The following is an 18,832-nucleotide window of genomic DNA, read 5'->3' as shown; positions in this document are numbered from 1 at the left end:
CTTCACTACTATACCCATTACTTCCTCCCCCCTAACTTCCCCTACTATACCACCCGTTATTTTACTCTTAACTTCACCACTTCTCAATCCACTACTTCCTATCCCCTCACTTTCCCTACCACCCTATCCTCCTACTTTCCTAACCTTCTATTACTATCCTACCCCTTACTTTCACCTACACTTCCCTACTTCACCCTCCTCAACACCTCCTCTTCTCAATTCCCCTACTACCACCAAACAGCCCTGACTCCCACACTTTTCTTCCTTGCCCTCCCACTCTTCCCTTCCAGAGAAAAAAGAACGGACGTACACTCGATCGAAACTACAAGAGTTTCTGCTGAGATTAAGAAACCCTAAAAATGAAACATGTTGTATATGTACAACATTATAAGACTTTTAAACAAAATAAGTCAACGCTGTAATTTTTACTGTTCACATTTGAGGAACTTTTATCTGAAAATATGTAAAATTGAACAAAATTGAACAAAATACAATTATAATTCTTCAAAAATAACTATTTAAAAAATGTAGCGTCTATATGCCCGGGCACAAGCCACCCTCCCTTCCCTTTTCCAGCTTCCCCTTCCCTTTTCCAGCGTCTCCTTCCCCTTTCCAGAACCGTACGTTAACACATGGCCTTTAAAAAATTCATTAATATTGCATTTTTTTCTACTATACACATTTAAAATTGCAAATCCTAACGATTGAAGAATTTTCCAATTTAAATCTTTAAGAATGCACTACATATTCAAAAAAAGATTTCAAAAGTACACAATTATAAACATTCTAAGATAATGAATGTTCATTTTGAAATCTTAAAAAGTCAAGAATTACAAATTTTGAAATAATAAAAATTGACGGTGCGGAAAGCAGAACCGAAGGAGCGTTCGAGCAGTAGGTAAGTGTGGGGATGATGCGCAGAAAAGCGACGACAGACCGTTCTCTCTTTTCTCGCGTTTTCTGCAGGTAATTCCCACTCCTGCCTATTACTCGAGCGCTCGTTTGGTTCTGCTTTCCGACCCTTTAATTGAAGAAATTTTAATTCAATGTATTCAAAATTGAAGAATTTTTAATTCAATGTCTTCAAAATTAAAAAATTTTAATCTTCAAAATTGAAGAACTTGGAATTTTGAATTTTTTGATTGACGAGTTTTTAAATGTCTCTTAAGAATTATGTAGGTTTTAATTGAAAAATCTAGAATTTTAATGATTTACTTTTGAAATTTCTTCACCTTGGTAGATTTGGTATCGAAAGTCTTGACTTTTGTTCTTCAAAATCATCCAAGTTGATGGATTTTGATTTATACATCTTTCAACCTAAAGAATCTTTAATTGCAAATTCCAAAATAGCATTCAAAATTACATAACTTTAAAATATAAAATCTTGAAAATTTAATCAATAAAAATTCGAAATGTTCAAAATTCAAGAATTTTCAATGGCAACTATTCAAAATTTTATAACTTGGAATTGTAAATATTTAAAATTTAATAGTTTTTAATTGTGACAATCACTTACATTTAAAATTTCTTTAATTTGGTAGATTTAGATTCGAAAAATCTTACCTTTCCCCCTTTTCAACTTTTTCCCCCTTTTTTTCTGATACCTCAGTTTCAGGTAGGCCATGAAGATGTGAACTGCAATATTCACGAAAAGTCGGCAAACAATTCGTAGTTTTTTACACGAGTGAAACCCGAAATATCAAATGTTTAATATATTTGGGGATAATAGTTGTTTCAAAAATGGTAAAAAATAAACTTTTCATGGATATTTTTCTGCTGAATGATACACAAACCATATAATATAAAATAACATTTGTCAAAAAAAACCCTCTACCCATAAAAAAATCTGTTACGTAACTTATGGATGGTCCCTATTAAAGATAACTTCTCACGGTAATAGTAAACCTATTAATTGTCAAAGTAGGCCTTGCCAATTCAAAATACAGTTCATCGTGCTCTCTAACCGTGCCACAATAATAAAATAGAAAAAAACCACAGTATTAGAAATTTATGTGAGAAAGATCTCGCATAAACCTTAACATTTTAAGATACAATCACTTCCCGAGATAAGCAGGGTTTTGTGCATGGCTTGCATTGCAATTCAGCATATCTCAAAGAATTAAAAATGTAAACAGGCAGGGCTACATAAATCATTTCCGATGAATTTGGAAGCATGACTCAACCTGATGCAACTAACACGCTGAGAGTTCGACCCTCGAGCTGTTTGTCACGCTTGACTGAGCTCATCCTCTCTTTCGGCGCCGCGCTCCCCAGATCAACAAATTCCGAGGTCTCAAGTTCTAGGAATAGCGGAAACTGAGTGTGCTTATTTCGGGAGTTGAGTGTAGATCGAAAAAGATTTAATTTCAAATGTTTCACAATTTTCAATTTGAATTGTTAGAAAAATAAGTTCGTGTGAAATTAAGTTCCCAATCTTATACATAATTAAAATAATTTTTAATAGTAAAACTTTTTTTGGCAAAAAAATGAGGCACATTCGTAGCAAGATCCAAATAATCCACATTTGAAAAATTCATTTTCAATTCAATGTTATGAATACTTGAGTATTTATAACAATTTTACATTCTGATTGACTGCTATTGAAAAATAGTTACACATAAAATATCGTATTTTCAATATTGAAAATGATAGTTTGTCGTTTCTAGATATTTTAGTGCGGATGGAATTTTCTGTTATATCATTGTTGTCGTTGTTCCAAGTCTAGCGGAAATACTGATTTTAGCTATTTATCATGACTTTAATCGTGAATGGAATTTTATTATTTGTCGTCAGCAATCGCATACTTGACTAATACTCGAATATGGAACGAAGAACATTGTATAGTCTTCTACAAATCGAGATTTTTAAATTCACAATCAGTAAGGCATTTACTAGCATATAAGCTCTTCGTGAAGATAAAGAAGGTATTGCCAAGTCAAACACTTGTTGTAATGTATAAAGTGTTTTCGGAATCGGAATTACAAGGCGATCAAATTTACGGATTCTGTTTGTGGGTATATATGTATATAAAGAGATTGATGTTTCCGTTTCCCTGGTATATATTATATATTATGTAGTAAATACCCAGAATCTTCACCTTTGATACCGAAGGCAAAATGTTAGGCAACCTCATCACGAAGTGATTACTTATGGTTTCCCATAAGTCATTTAAAGGAATTCACCAGTTAATGGTGGTCGCAAAAATATTCATTCAGATGACATAAGTTGAACACTATCATCTGCTGATCTGTGCAGTCGGCGAACTTCTGACAAGGAACGAATCGGTGTAGGATTCAGCAAAGAGAACGTATGTGAATGTCGATCTGCAAAACAAATATGAGATTAATTTTTTTCTTTTCGAAAATTTGTATTTGTTCACGGAAAATTTAAAGGGAAGGAAAAAATGTCTAAAGCTGAATTAGTAAGAAGTTACTAATAAAATAGTATACTTGAACTAGTAAGAAGCTAGCAAGTTTAGCATGAATAAGTAAGTGGCTTCCTACTAAAAAATAGTACACGTGCTTAAAAAAATCAATCGGTAAATTTGGCAAAAAAACTTATTTTTCGTAGAGCTTAATTTGATCAAAGAAATCATCTGTTCGACCATGAAAAATGAGAGAGCAAAATGTGATAAATCCATTTTTTCAAAAAAAGTAGATAATGATTGTTTCTGTATGTTTGGAATATCATCAGTTCAATTATCAAACTTAAGTTGGTGAAAAAAAATGTTCTTCTCGGTTTCAACGTGTATGCATACAACGAAACGCATTTTTGTCAAACAAATTTAATTTCTGGTTACAGATCCATTACGTAAATATTTAAAACATTTTTTTATTATTCGTTACAATCATCCAAACAAGCATAGGTTTTCAGAATTTTCTTCTTCTTCGGCGTGGAAATTCTGTTGTTTTTTTTTCAATTGGCCCTAAAATCATTAAGATATTTAAAAAAAGATGACAAAGTGGCATCTGCTTTCTTAAAATTCTTGAAAGCGGATTTTCTTCACCCCTTATTCAAATTTTATTTTTATTTTTAGAAAGAGATGACAAAATGTACTACATATCTCCTTAGATTCGTTATTGGTAAACCACTGCCTCACATGGGAAAACAAATATTTTGGAAAACATGAATTTTTGCGTTTTTGAAATCTAGTTAAGTCCCTATAAAAGCCCTCATTTTATTTATTAGCAGAGATTGTAAAAGAAAACATAAGCAAAATTAAGAAAGGTAGTGCTTTTAAGAAAATTTTCATTTTTTCCACGAATTTTGAATTCATGAAAAGAAAATTTTAAGAAAACGGACAAGTTTTTTATTTTTCCAAATGTTTTTAAAAAGGTTCTACTAACATAAGAAAGGCAAACTACTAGTTTTATGTGGCCTATAAACCATTTTTGAGGTCGGTAACAACAAAAATTTATTTAGAACATTTCTAGGTGTATAAAATTTTATCTTAATTTTTTTTATACATTTCCTTGTTTTCGGAGAAAAATGCAAAAATACGATTTTTTTCAATAATTTTTTTTTAATGTGAATCATTGGTTTACCAAATCAAAAAACTCAAAAATTATGTAATACATAATTATGACCATCTATTTCTAAAAAAGCAATCTTTTCCATGTCGAATAAAGAAGGAAAATTCGAAAATCCACACTCGTTCGGAAAAACTGCATTTGAAAAAATGTCTCCCATTTTTTTATAATTTGCATAATTAAAAAAAAAAAAAATATTTCAGTGTTGAAATGTTGTCACAGGCTTATACTGCCCAACATGTCGAAGGCATTTTTGGTTAGAGTTGGATTTTTTTTTATTTGATCATTTTTGCACGGGGCTGTCCCGGTATATATCATCAGTCACGGACGCATTTTTATAATGCAATCAAGTGATCTGATGAGAGCAGTCTGCCCAACCATATTGGACAAAGCCTGGTTTTTACCCCATCATTGACGGACTGGGTTTCAGTCAAGTAAAATATGGGGGGACCTACAGCTTAAGGTGGGTTCCGAACCACCAGAACCTCGGTAAAGGTACATTGAAAAATATCTAGAGGTACCGACTCAGGGATCGAACCCCGGACCTCTGAGATGAAGTCCGAGTTTTATTATTATTATTATTATTATTATTATTATTATTATTATTATTATTATTATACAGGGGCGAACTCAGAAAAATATTTCGGGGAGAGCTTTCAAAATATATATAGGTATATCCCATGCATAGCTTAGCGGCATCGGCCTTTAATACGAAAGGCCAACATTTGGGGGGGGGGGTTTGAACCCTCCTAAAACCTCCCCTGAATCCGCCACTGTTATTATAGTATACTGAAAATCATATACTTCAATTTTAAACCCATTTTCGGTTAACTCAAAATTGAAAAATTTGTTTCAAAAGTTTTGCATTAATTATTTTCGTTTATATACAAATATTATTTTTCTTAAAATGGACATAAAAATAGAAAAGTGAGTTATTTGAGACATGAATCTTTTTTCAAATACGAAAGAATAGTCCGAAAAATGTCAAATGGGTTTTGCAATATTCAAATTTTTCGAGTAATTAAAGTTCAAATTAAAAAATATACATATAATTTTCTTAATTTTATATTTTCTTCAATTGTTTTCAACTTTTTACTAATTTGTTAGTAAAAAAATAGCTAATAATTATTCGAAAATTTTACTAAATTAAGTTAGTGATCGTTTTTAATTAATTATTTAGAGTACTAACGTCGAAAATATTAAAAATACGTAACGAATAAGAATCACTGATACTACGCCATTTTTGAATTGGAAATTGAAATAAAGTTTGACTGTAAGTTTTTTATTTGTTTTCCATAACAAATAAAAATAAATGGTAAAATATTACTTGTACAACATATAAGAAAGGTACAGAAATCGAAATAAGAATCCCGAACATTCAATTCCGACCTGGAAACAATAATAACTCCTTTAAAAGAGAATTGAATAGAAATGAATTTATGATAAATTGAAATGCAAATTAATTAATTTTCTATTAAACGTCATATAGAAAGGTATATTATGCATGTACCATTGAAACCCTATTGAAAGAGAAATGTCAATAACTGTCAGGAGCGTTTATGCAGAGTTATGCGATTCTCATCAAAACAGTGCTTGGATCAATAAATACTTTTTATTCTCCCTATTCACGACTCTAATGGACTTTAAATTAATTTAATATCATTTATCAACTCTTGGCTAGAAATTTAAATTTCTAAATTTTCATTTTTTTTTGATAAATTTAAATTTAGAATTGATGTATTTTGTTCAAACCTTTTTTTTTACCGAATTGAAATATTCCTGGTTGAAAATTAGTTTTTTTTCAATATTTTTTTTTAAAGTGTAAATTTACTATTCCGTTTTTTGTCAACAATGTATTGGTTTTTATGTAAATTTAATCCTTTAGGTTAAAAATTCATCTGTTTGGTTGAAAACTTAACTATTTCGATGAAAATTTATTTTATTTGATAGGAAATTAATTTTTATACTGAAATTTTTAATATTCTATTTTAAGATAAAAATTCATTTGTTTGGTTTAAAATTAAACTATCTTCTTGAAAATTCGTATTTTTGTTAGAAAATAATTTTATTATTTGTAAATTTATCTTTTTAATTAAGGTTAAGAATTCATCTTTTTGATTGAAAATTTATTTCTACACGGAGAGAAATTATAATCAATTAATAATCAAGAGATTATTTCACGGAGGCGCGTCATTTTAGAGCTAAAATTTTTATGCGATTTAAAGTCTTGAACTCTATGATCTAATAGCATAGAACACTAGACCTGAGATCAAAGGAACGTGGCCTAATGTCTGAAACATCGAGACTTATGCTTTAAAAGGAAGGGTTCCGAGATCTTAATACTCACGAGAAAGCGTAATCAAATAAAGAAGCAGTGCCGTGAAATAATCTCCCTAAATTTCTCTCCGCGTGTGGTTGAAAATTAGTTTTTTTATTGAAAATTTATTTCTTTTTTAATTAAAAAATTAACTTTTATTTTTTGCTACAAAAAATATTTTGTTTACAGAAATTTAAACTATTTTGCTTGAAAATTCAACTATTTCGTCAAAAATTCCTATTTTTTATACAAAAGTAATCTTCTAAGTTGAAATTTCATCTTTTTGTTTAAAAATTCATTGTTTTGGTTGAAAGTTTTTCCATTTTGTAGAAAATTCATGTTTTTTAAAATAAAAATCGATTGTTGAAATATATTAACTATTCTATTTTGGAGGAAGATTAATCTTTTTTATTTGAAAACTCATGTTTTTTGTTACAAATATGTATGTTTGGGTAGAAATGTCATATTTTGGGTTGAAAATTCAACTCCTTGGTTAAAAATTAATTTTTTTTTTAAAATTCACCCTTTTATTTTTTTTAAATTAACTAAAACTGAAATTTAAATGAAATTTAACTGGCCGAAGAAAATTCCTCGTTCTGGTTTGAAAATTATTTCATTTTGGTTGAAGACTCAACTCATTTGTTGAAAATTCTTATTTTTTGGATCAAATCAACTGTTTCTGTTTAAAAATTAAAATATTTTTTAGTGTAAATTTGAACTTTTACACTTTTTTGAGAATTAATTTTTTTATCAAAGATTCATCACTTTGGTAGAAATTTAACTATTTTGTTAAAAATATATTTTTTCTTGGTTCAAAATATTGTTTTAACTAAAAATCTAACTATTTCGATCAAAAATATAACTTCTTCAGTTGAAAATGAAACTATTTTGTTAAAACCTTCTCTATTTAGTTGAAAATTCGTCTTTTGTCATAAAATATTAATATTTGTGATGACTATAATTCATATTTTTTGTTGAAAATGTATTTCTTAGTTTGAAAATTTAACTATTAGACTGAATATTAGGCAGAATATTAGTCACATTATGTGTGACATTCTTCTGAATTTATCGACGTACTCAACACACATGTACCCAATTTAGTCAGAAGATTAATTTATTCTGGTTAAAAATACAGAAATCGATAAAGCTTATATGTATATGTATAACATTGCTGTCAAGGTCAGGGGCATCTTCTTCACATAATAATTCAATATAGGCACCTTGTTTGGGGAAGTGCTGCGGCATCTTATACAACCACGTACTTTATTCTCGACAATTCCAATATTTTAATGGCTCTACCTTCCATTTACATAATGAAATGGATTTCTTTTTATTTGTCTAAAACAAACATCAGGATCGAGTTTTATATTTTGAAAAAATGACATGTAATTTATAAATTTGGCAGGGTGACCAGACCTCCTTATTTATCAGGACACATCCTGATTTTTATCGATGTCCTGATTTTCTGATTTGCTGTGTTTTTTTTGTGCAGTTTCATTGTCAATGATATTATTCAATTAAATATAAAAAATATATTGTACAGATTATAATCAATTATTTAAAGAAAAATCTTGACCTGGAAGGAGTTATTTGTGTAATTTATAAAATCAGGGAATGAACATACAATTTTATTATCTTATTAAAAATTCAACAGTTTTTTTTTAAAGCAAAAAATTTAATCTTTTTCGCTGACAATTCAACTGTTTTGTTGAAATTTCATCTTTTTGGGTTGAAAATTCAACTATTTGGTCGAACATTCAATTTTTTGATAAAAATTCATATTCTTGGTTCGAAAATTCAACCGTTTTGTAGAAAATTCGTCTCTTTAGTTTAAAAATCCACCTATTGTGATTGAAATTTCATCTTTTTGGCTGCTTGGTTGAAAAATGATTTTTTGGCCATTTGCGCTTTTTTATGTATCGACTCAAGCCTTGAACCGAAATTTAGATTTAGACTTCCCCCTTTTAATCCAATAATAACTTTGTTCTCCTTTTCACAAATTATTTAATTATTATTTACTATTTTATTATTTTATTAATAATTTTATCAATAATTAGTTCCGTTCTAAACCGTTTCTTCGAAGGTACGTAGACGCAAAGATAGCCTAGGGTCCACTGGACCCAGTGAGACCACTACGGGTTAAACTATTTCGTTAAAATTATTTTTTGCGAATTCAGCTGTTTTTGTTCCAAATTATAATTTTTTCTGTTAAACTAGTAACTATTACATTTTTTGTTGAAAATTCAACTATTTAGTTGGAAGTGGGACTACTTTGTTAATTTTTTTTCGACAATTCATCATTTTAATTCACAAAACTTTTTTATTTCTTCAAGACTTAAATATTTTGCTAAACATTATTTTTTAATCGGTTAATTTTTTTTGTACTTCAACATTTAACTATTCCATTTTTGGTTGAAACTCGATGTGTTTTTAGTTTAAAATTCATGAATTTGTTTTAAAACTAATTTATTCGATTAAGAATTTAACAATTACGGTAAGTATCTTTTTTTTTTATTAAAGATTCGTTTTTTTCGTTAAAATTTTAACTCTTATTTAAAAATTCATATTTTTGGTTAAGCATTAATTTCTTTAGTTAAAAATTTAACCTGAAAGAAAGTCTCGATTTTTCGATCAAACCATCTGCATCTCGTTGGTAAAAAAAGTTACAAAAAAGTACAACCGAAAATTTGTTAACATATTTGAATCCCGTTTATGAAATAATTAGATTTCACCCTTAGCTGGCCAATTTTTTCTTATTTATCTTTCCCATGTCTGGGCAGCAAGTTTTTATTTTTGTGAACAATTAAAAACTCGATTTTCAATCAATACCGAAAAACCCGATTTACAGATCCTGTGAAATTGTATTACTTAATTTGTATAACTTACAATTCTTGGACGATTTCCTCAGAATTGGTTCACTTTTTTTCATAAAAACTTTTTTATTCTCATTCAGAAATTCAAGTCGTTCCCTACGGGAATGATTGTGTGAATCATTTCTGTTGGATTTGAACGGATTACGTAACCTGATGCAACTAACGCTTCGAGGGTGCGGCCCTCTTTCGGTTTGTCACGCTTGACTAAACAGCGCCTCCTGTGCTCCCCGCATCAGCAAATTGCGAAGCCATCAGTTCTAGGAATTTCGTAAACTGGATGTTCATATATCGGGAGTTGAGTGTACTGGAGAAAAAGTGACAAGATATGTACCGTCTACCGGGGTAATTATGGATCGAGCCGGGCAATTATGGATTAAATAGACTCAAATTTCAGTTGCGGCTATAGTGAACTTTTCGAAACTTTGAACTAGGTCAATTTTAAGTGTAAATAAGTGTGAAGCTTTGAAAGTTTTCCAAGAAGTCAGAAAACATTCATAAAGTAGCGGCTATTGAATCACAAAGGCAAGAAATCTTACAAACTTCTTCTTAGATCTTTTAAAATTAAAAAAGAATATGAAAAATATTCTAAGGGGGCGTAGAGTATGCCTTGAGGCGAAAGTGTACCCACAGCGCTAACTTTTTAATTAATATTTTTTGCATTATTGCAAAAGTTAGATGCCGTATTTCCCGGGGAAATTATGAATCAAATTAAAAAAATTATATTTATACAAATTTTCAGGGAATTTTTGTATACCTGGAATTGATATTTTTTAGTTGTATCAGGTTGAAAATTCATGACATTTTATTCAAAATTCGTTCTTTTTGGTAAAAAATTAATAATTGAAAAATCTTTTTTGGTTGAAAAGTGTTCTTTTTGCTTTAATTCAACTGTTTTTCATCATAAAATACATTTTTTTGCTGTTGAAACATTAATTACTACATTTTTTGTTCAGAATTGAACCTTTTTGGAATACAAATTTTATTGTCTAGTTGAAAGTAAAACTCTTTGTTGAAGATTAATTTTTTTGGTTGATGATTGACTGAACACTGAACTGTTCCCATTGAAACTATTTTATTAAAATTTGTTTTTCCTAAATGAAGATTAATTTTTTTAAACTGAAAATGGAACTATTCCATTCAAATATTCGATCATTTTAGTTTAAACTTCATCTCTTTGTTTGGACATCAAGTTTTTCAATTAAAAATTTAACTAATCATTGCTTAAAACTCAACTATTCCAGTTAAACATTCATCATTTTAGTTTAAAATTCATCTTTTTGGTTGAACATTAATTTTTTAACTGAAAATTTAACAATTCCATTTGTGGTTGACTATTTAATGTTTTTTGTTTGAAAATTCGTCTTTTTGATATAAATTAATCTTCTTGATTGAAATTTTATCTTTTGGTTTAAAATTCAATTATTTCAGTTAAAAATTCATCAGTGTAGTTCAAGTCACCTTTTTTGTTTAAAATTCATCTATTGTAGATGAAGATTTATCCTTTTAGTTTAAAAGTTATCAGTTTGTTTACAATTTCATCATTTTGTTTGAAAATCAATTTTTTAACTAAAAATTTAACTATTCCAGTTTTGGTAGAAAATTGATCCTTATTAGCTCAAAATTTAACAATTTGTTTGAAATTTTTCCTTCTTGTTTCTTTTTCTGTTCGAGTAGAAGATTCATCATTTTACTTGAAAATCCACCATTTTCGTTGAAAATTTGTTATTTTTGTTCGGAGAAAATTAATTATTTTAACTGGAAATTTAACTATTCCAATTTTGGTTGCAAATTCATCTTTTTATTTTAAAATTTAACTATTTTGTTAAAAATTGATCTTGTTTAATTGAAAATTCAACTACTTCATTATTGAGAATTCGTGCATTTTGTTGAAAAATCATCTTTTTTGGTAGACAAAAATAATCTTTTTGGTTGGAAATTAAACTATTTGGTTAAAAAATTGAAAGTGCAATATTTTTTCTTGAATAAATCGGAATCTGAAGCGGTTTAAATTGAATTGAATACATTAGCCACCAGAATTTTGCATAAATATATGCAATCAATTAAAAGTATAAGAAGACAAAATAGAATTTTGTATGAAATATTATTAAAAGTCATGGAATTTAGAGAAAAACGCAAGGAATGATTAATTATGTTTTTAGTATTATTTGACTATTTAATTAAGAGATGATGCTAGGGTATTTAAGAATATCCTGTTATATAATTTGTCAAAGCTTTCTAGATTAAATATATATATATATATATATTGAAAATTCGTTGGAAATCGCACGGTTTTAGCGTTAGCTTTTATACCTATAAAAAAGTATTTCAAAACATAAATGATAAATAATACTAATTTTATGGAAAAATATAGCAAGTAATAAATACACTGTTTAAAAATATTCCTATTCACATAACCTGCACAAATTTATTTTTTCTAAACATACCTAGTATTCTTCAGGGAAAATCAAAAAGTTTAATTATTTTTATTATTATACTCTGTAATACCAAAACAAAAATGTCCATATGATTCGCAGACATAAAAAAATGATGACATACTTTTATTAACGGACAAAAATGTGGATCCATAACTATGTCATCGGAAGTGTCAATGAAGATGAAACTTAGATTTTTGGTAAAGGCGCGATTTTAAAAGTTTGTGAATTTTGATTAATAATTATCCCGGTTGACAGTGGCTTGTTTAGATTCGTTTTTTGTTCCATAATATTGTTTTCGGGATTTAACCCGCAAACGGTACACTGGTGCGAATTCGCACCCGAAGTTTTTTAATATTGTTGGCATTTACGCAAACACAGCTGCAGCGGATTATCCCCACCTATATTAAATATACAGGGTGTCCAAAAAGTCCCGGGACAGCCGAATAAATCCTCAGGTACAATTTTTTTGGAGAAGGTTGAGGTCATTCTTGAAGTAACTTTCAATGAGGAATCCAGTGATGACCTTAGTTTTGATGTTGACCATGACCTTCGTGGTTATTTCAAGGTCACCTTTGTTTTTAATTGAAACGACTCTATTTGACATCGAAAATCGAAAGAAGGGAAATTTTTACATTAAAAAGTGTAGTTAGGTTTGAATGAACTTGATAAGACCATCAAGGTCACACCTGACCTATGACCTGACTACACTTTTTAAAGTAAAATTTTTCGTTCTTTAATTTCCGATGGCAAGCAAATTCGTTTCAATTAAAAACAAAGAGTGACCTTGATATGACCTTGATATTCATGGTCAAGGTCACTCGATGGTCACTATTTAATGTGCATTGTTTAAGTAAGTAGGGTAAAAGGATTATTTTCACAAGCTAGCTTGCGAAAAAATGTTTAGGTCATCTTAAAGTTTGAAAGACCTTGATACGTCCATCAAGGCGACACCTTACCTATGACCTCATCACATTTTTCAACGTAAAATTTTCCGCTCTTTCGATTGCTAATGTCAAAAATGGGCCATTCCATCTTAAAAAACAAGGGTGACTTTCAAATAACCATCAAGGTCATGGTCAATGTCAAGGTCAAAACTAAGGTCACCACTGGATTCCTCGTTGAAAGTTAATTCAAGAATGACCTCAACCTTCTCCAAAAAAGTTATACCTGAGGATTTATTTGGTTGTCCCGGGATTTTTTGGACATCCTGTATGTGTTAAATATGTGTATATATTGCTAGTTATTTATTATATGTTCAATATATTAAATATTTAATATTAACATTGCAAACAAACTAATTCGCGCCAGTGTACCGTTTACGTATGCTGGGTTGGAGTGTACCGTTTGAGGGTTAAATATCTCAATTTCCCCAAAAATTTGGTCAGAGAAGTGGAAAACTGCAGAAAACAAAAATCATAAACACACCTGTTTGTCGACAGACCCATCCGAGCGTTCATCGCGCCCGTCCATACTTAACATTCGAGATCTCTACATATCAAGAATTAACACCTACCTAATACCATCGGTCCAGGCTGAGAGTAGTTTATTCAGTGATTCTTTCAATACAGAAAAATTAAATTTTTTAATGATATTTTATTACCTCTGATGTCTGTAGGTGGATCACTTCTTGAGAGTTCCACATCGTTGATGTGTCGAGCTGGAGTTTTCGATGGACTCTTATAATGAGCTATAGAGTCATTTTTAGCAGTATTAGTTTGATGTGGAAAATGGAACATTGGTGTATTTGACCATGAGGCAGGTGGAGGGCTTCTCACTAGATGTTCGTGTACTTGTGCTAAGGTTAGTGGATCTGTATCTCCAAACTCCTATAGGAAAAAGAAATGACTTTTAAACCGTAAAGAAATCGTAAATCATTTGAAATTACAATATACAAATTGCCTATAATTTACATGCCCAAGTTGAGTCAGACATTCCTGTTTGAAATAGGACAGAAAATAGGGGCATAACTTGTTTTACATGTCAAGGTCTTTTACTGTCGTTAATTATCGATTTATACTTAACTATATTGATTAACTGATTAGATTCTAACTCAGATCAAAGTTACTTCACTGAAAAAAATAGGAAATAGGTAATAGGTAATAAGTCTATCTACTCTCGTTCGTAAAATATGCGGCTGCCTATTTTTTTCACTGGTTGGAGCTTGTTTTTCGATCATTTAATTATAAATAAATTAACAAAATAAATATCAGAAAGTTTCAATTTTTGGCATGAAAAATTATTTCAAATATTAATAACGACTCTGGATTTTTATTTCCTGACATTGAAAATAGTACAGTCAAACAATTTTAGATTAGATAAAATTTTTAAAACTGAAAATATTTCTATTGGAATGAAAAGGAATTTATCTTGTATCATTTCTAAATAGAAGAGTTTAAAATTCAATCAGTTTCAATTGAATGTGTTCGAAACTTGAAAATATCAAATAAGTCGCACTCAAAATTGAACATTTTCAGGCTAAAATGTTAAAAATTGGGCAATTTCATTCAAAAGGAATCGAAATTGTGTGATTTCCAATTCAAAACGTTAAAAAATGAACAATTTTATTTTGATTGAAAGAATCTCAAAATTGAATGATTTCAGATTTAAATCTTGAAAATAAAATAAACTCAACACGTTAAAAATTGAATTGTTTTTATATTAGAATCTTGAAGTTTAGATAATTTGAAATTCAAAGAAATTAGAATTGAATTATTTATAATTAAAAGCGTTAAAAACTGAATAATTAAATATTCAAAACTTTTCGTTTTAAATAATTTTTAATCCGAAGCGATTAAAAAATGAAATTATAAACTAAATTATATGTTTCAAAATCGAAGATTCTGAAATTCTAGAATTTAAAAAATTTGGTTATTGCATAAAAAAATTACCACGTCCAAAATGTACAAATTTCAAATAATAACCCTTTTAAATTCAATAATTCTAAAAAAAACAATTAAAAGAAACTGTAAGTGGGAAACATTAAAAATGAAAATTTTCTACTGCGTAAAGTTGAAAATTAAACGAATCCAAACTTAACTTGAAACTGAAAAAATATTAATAACCAAAAATTGTGACAGTACAACTTGTTTATACTCGAAGCCTTTACATTTTGGATTATTTAAGTAAGTTAAAAAAGTTTAAAAAATTTGTAATTGTTGATTTTTTTTTAAATTTAACCTTTTTAATTTTAATTACAAAACTAAAGCTTATCATGAAAAGTAAACATTAAAAATTTAGCGTTTAACATACAAATTAAACACTCTGATAATGTAATCAATAAAAATTAAAGAAATAATTCAATTAATTAGATAGTTATATTATTGTCTATTTTAATTTTAAGCAATTCAGTTTTTTAATTTGTTATTTTTAAATCGTTTAATTTTTATCATTTAATTTAGAATTATTATTCATTTTTGAAAACTTACAATCAAATATTTTTCAATTTTAAATGATTTATTTTTTTTTAATCTTCAACTAAAAATCGAATAATTTTAAGCACAATTTCAGGCCTTTTAATTTGAAACGATTTTTTTAAACATAAGTTTCTAATGTTCAGTGTTTTGCAACATTTTAAAATAAAAAATAATTCAATTTTCAATGCCTGGTTCTAAAATCTTATTTGAACCAAAAAGATTAATTTTTCATCAATAGACAAGTTTTCAACAAATTACAAAAAATGTTAACGGAAAAGATGAATCTTCAATTTAAAAAACGGATTTTATCAAAATAGTGAACTTTTTAAATGAATTTTCAATTAAAATCATTAACTGAACAAATTAATTTTTAACGAAGCGGTTCAACTTTCAACCAAGTAGTTGAATTTTCAATAAAAAATGAATTTTAAATAAAAACAAGATTTATTTTCTATGAGTAGAGATGAAAGTTATCCAATCGGCAACTTCCACAGTCATTCATCGTTAATTTTAATCAGTTATAGAAATGAAAATGAAAATCAGTAATTTCATGTGACTATTTGATTCAGTCAAAGATATTGACGGATTTTTCAGTCAAAGTATGCTTAATGAATTTATTAATTCAACTTTTGACTGATTTTGAATTAAAAATGTATTATTAATCGCGAACTAAATAAAAACAGATACGAACTTACAAGGTTTTGGAAATAAAAATTGTAAATAAAATTGTACTTTGTCAATTGAAAAAGGTAAAAAAGTGACTTTTTTCAAAATAGGTAACATAGGACATTATTGATATAGAAGCTTCAATCTGGATAGAATGAACAAGTCGTAGATTATTTATAGTTAATTATTCAATATTGAAATTTCCTAACCTGGGACATTAAAATAGCATCATCAGATTCAGATTCTTCTATTGGCTCGACCAAGTTTTCTCGACTCGCTAGCACCTAAAAATAATTGGGATCAATAATAGTAATAATAAATGGTCAGGAAAAATTTAGAATACGATTGTGATAAAATTACTTGGAGGAAGGGATTGTCCTGTCGACTGAGCCTCAAGGCTTCCATGTCCTGGTCGATGTTTCGAGTCCTTCCGGGGGTCAATGTCAGGACCGAATGCGACGGTGAAGGCTGGCAAGCGACAACGACATCCACAGCCGTCACACTTAAGGTCGATGGAATTCTCGACACTACATTGTCTATGTCATTCCCACTTCGTCGACAGACATTTGTGATAAAGGCTGAAATATTATTAAACAAATCTTAATTGTTCATCAGCTTGAGCAAATATAGATTAGATAATAATAGCAAAATCAAGAAATTCCTATTATGGGGCAAAATAATTTTTTTCTTTCACAAAAAAGTGTACTTGGCACAATCAGAAATTGTTATTAATAAAGAACGAACCATTTTTTTGGTCCACATGGATCTTACTAGTGGATGTGAACAGAGTTAAAAGCATGGGTCTCGCTATGGGAATATCAGTCTGCATAGTTTGTCTGCTCTGTGAAATATGATTACTTTGTGAAGCTCTTGGCCTGGGGTAATTGTTAAAGAGATTGATCAGCTTAATGGTATAATAATAATAATAATAATAATAATAATAATAATAATAGATAAAAGCGAGAGGTTAGTTACTCGGTCTTTTATTGTATACTAGATTGCAAGATTACATGCGATTACAAAATATTGCTTGATATTGCACGAAATTTTATAGAGATTATATAAAATTGTATAGTGGGGGGAATTCCTAAACATACGGTCCACCATGGGTGGATTAATTCCAGTTAACTGATTACCCTGGATTACCTCTATGTACAGAATTACTCTGGATTACTTATTAACCGGATTGCATATAGGATTACAACCAAAAAGTACTAATTTTTAACAAAATTGAAGGCACGGAAAGCCGAACCGAACGAGCGCTCGAGTAGTAGGGAATGTGGGGTAATGTGAAGTAGTAAGGAGTGGGGATGACGTGCAGAGAACGCGACGAAAGAGCGAACGGAATCCGTTCTCTCTTTCGCCGCGTTTTCTGCGAGTCACCCCCACTCCTGGCTACTGCTCCAAAGCTCGTTCGGTTTTGCTTTCCGAGCTTGAATGGCCAACTAAAAAATATCAACTTTCAAACAAACAGCCCAATTTTCAAGTAAAAAATATATTCTTCACAAAAAATGTTATAAAATTGTCTGTTATAAAATTTTCAATAAAATAATTCAATTTTCAACCAGAGGGACGAATTTTCAACTGAAATAATAAATCTTAAACTGGTATAATTCAATTTTCAGTTAAAAATAGATTTTTAAACAAAAAAAACAACAATTTTTCCAACAAATTATTATATTTTCGATCGAAGAGATAAATTATCAACTAAAATGGAGAATCTTCAACCAAAAAAATGTCTTTGTAATAAAATGTTTGAATTTTCTGCGGAAAATATTAATTTTTCACCAATATAGATGAATTATCAACGAAAAATCTAACGGCTGAGATTTCAACCAACAGAAATTGTTTAAACATTAAAAATGATTGTTTATTTTGTAAACAAAAAGACGAATTTTCAACAAAGCAGTTGACTTTTCAATAAAAATTATGATTTTTAACTATATTGTTTAATCTTCAACAAAGCTATAGTTAAAATTTCATCTAAAGAGACGAATTTTAAACTAAGCTGATAAATTTTAAGCTGTAATAGTTAAATTTTCAGTTAAAAAATTAATTTTCAAACAAAAAACCACGATTTTTCAACAAAATAGTTCATAGTTCAACCAAAAAGTTTCGTAGAAAATTCGTATTTTTAGCCCGAAAATTAAATTATTTGGTCTAAGCTTGAACTATTTTGTTAAAAACTCATCTTTTCTCGTTGAAGATTCATCCTGTGAGTGAAAAATAAATTTTTTTGTATACATATTTAACTATTTCATTTTTGGTTGAAAATCTAACATTATTAGTTACAACATCAACTTTTTTATTGAAAATTCATGCATTTTGATAAACATGTATCTTTTTAGTAAAATATTAACCCTCTTCGTTGAAAATTGAACTATTTGTGTGAATATATATTTTTTATTTCAAAATTCAACAACAAGATTGAATTACTTTCTTTTCAAGTTTGACAATTCATCTCTTTTTGTAAAAATTTAATCATTTTTGGTTAAAAATTAATCTTTCTAAACAGAAAAATGAGATTTTTGTTTAAAAAAAAAACAAAATGTTTTTGAGCTAAAAAAGCACGTGTTTCGTAAGAAACTCTTAATTTCAG

At 28.8% G+C, this 18,832-nt stretch overlaps 1 protein-coding gene across 1 annotated transcript in view; it reads right to left on the bottom strand.

Annotated features, from left to right (window-relative positions):
- Positions 1–1,746: 1,746 nt before the first annotated feature.
- The window catches only part of LOC117167639, a 30,989-nt gene continuing 13,903 nt past the window's right edge, over positions 1,747–18,832 (bottom strand). The window contains exons 2-5 of the mRNA XM_033352713.1: positions 16,594–16,811; positions 16,443–16,517; positions 13,755–13,980; positions 1,747–3,323 (exon numbers count right to left, since the gene is read on the bottom strand). Coding sequence (XP_033208604.1) covers positions 3,208–3,323; positions 13,755–13,980; positions 16,443–16,517; positions 16,594–16,811 — 635 coding nt within the window. The 3' untranslated portion in view covers positions 1,747–3,207. The remainder of the gene's footprint in view (positions 3,324–13,754; positions 13,981–16,442; positions 16,518–16,593; positions 16,812–18,832) is intronic.

Source organism: Belonocnema kinseyi, chromosome 2 (assembly GCF_010883055.1).
Source record: "Belonocnema kinseyi isolate 2016_QV_RU_SX_M_011 chromosome 2, B_treatae_v1, whole genome shotgun sequence".
Lineage (NCBI taxonomy): Eukaryota > Metazoa > Arthropoda > Insecta > Hymenoptera > Cynipidae > Belonocnema > Belonocnema kinseyi.
Note: the sequence above shows the minus strand (reverse complement) of the source record. Positions and strands in the feature narration are given on the sequence as shown.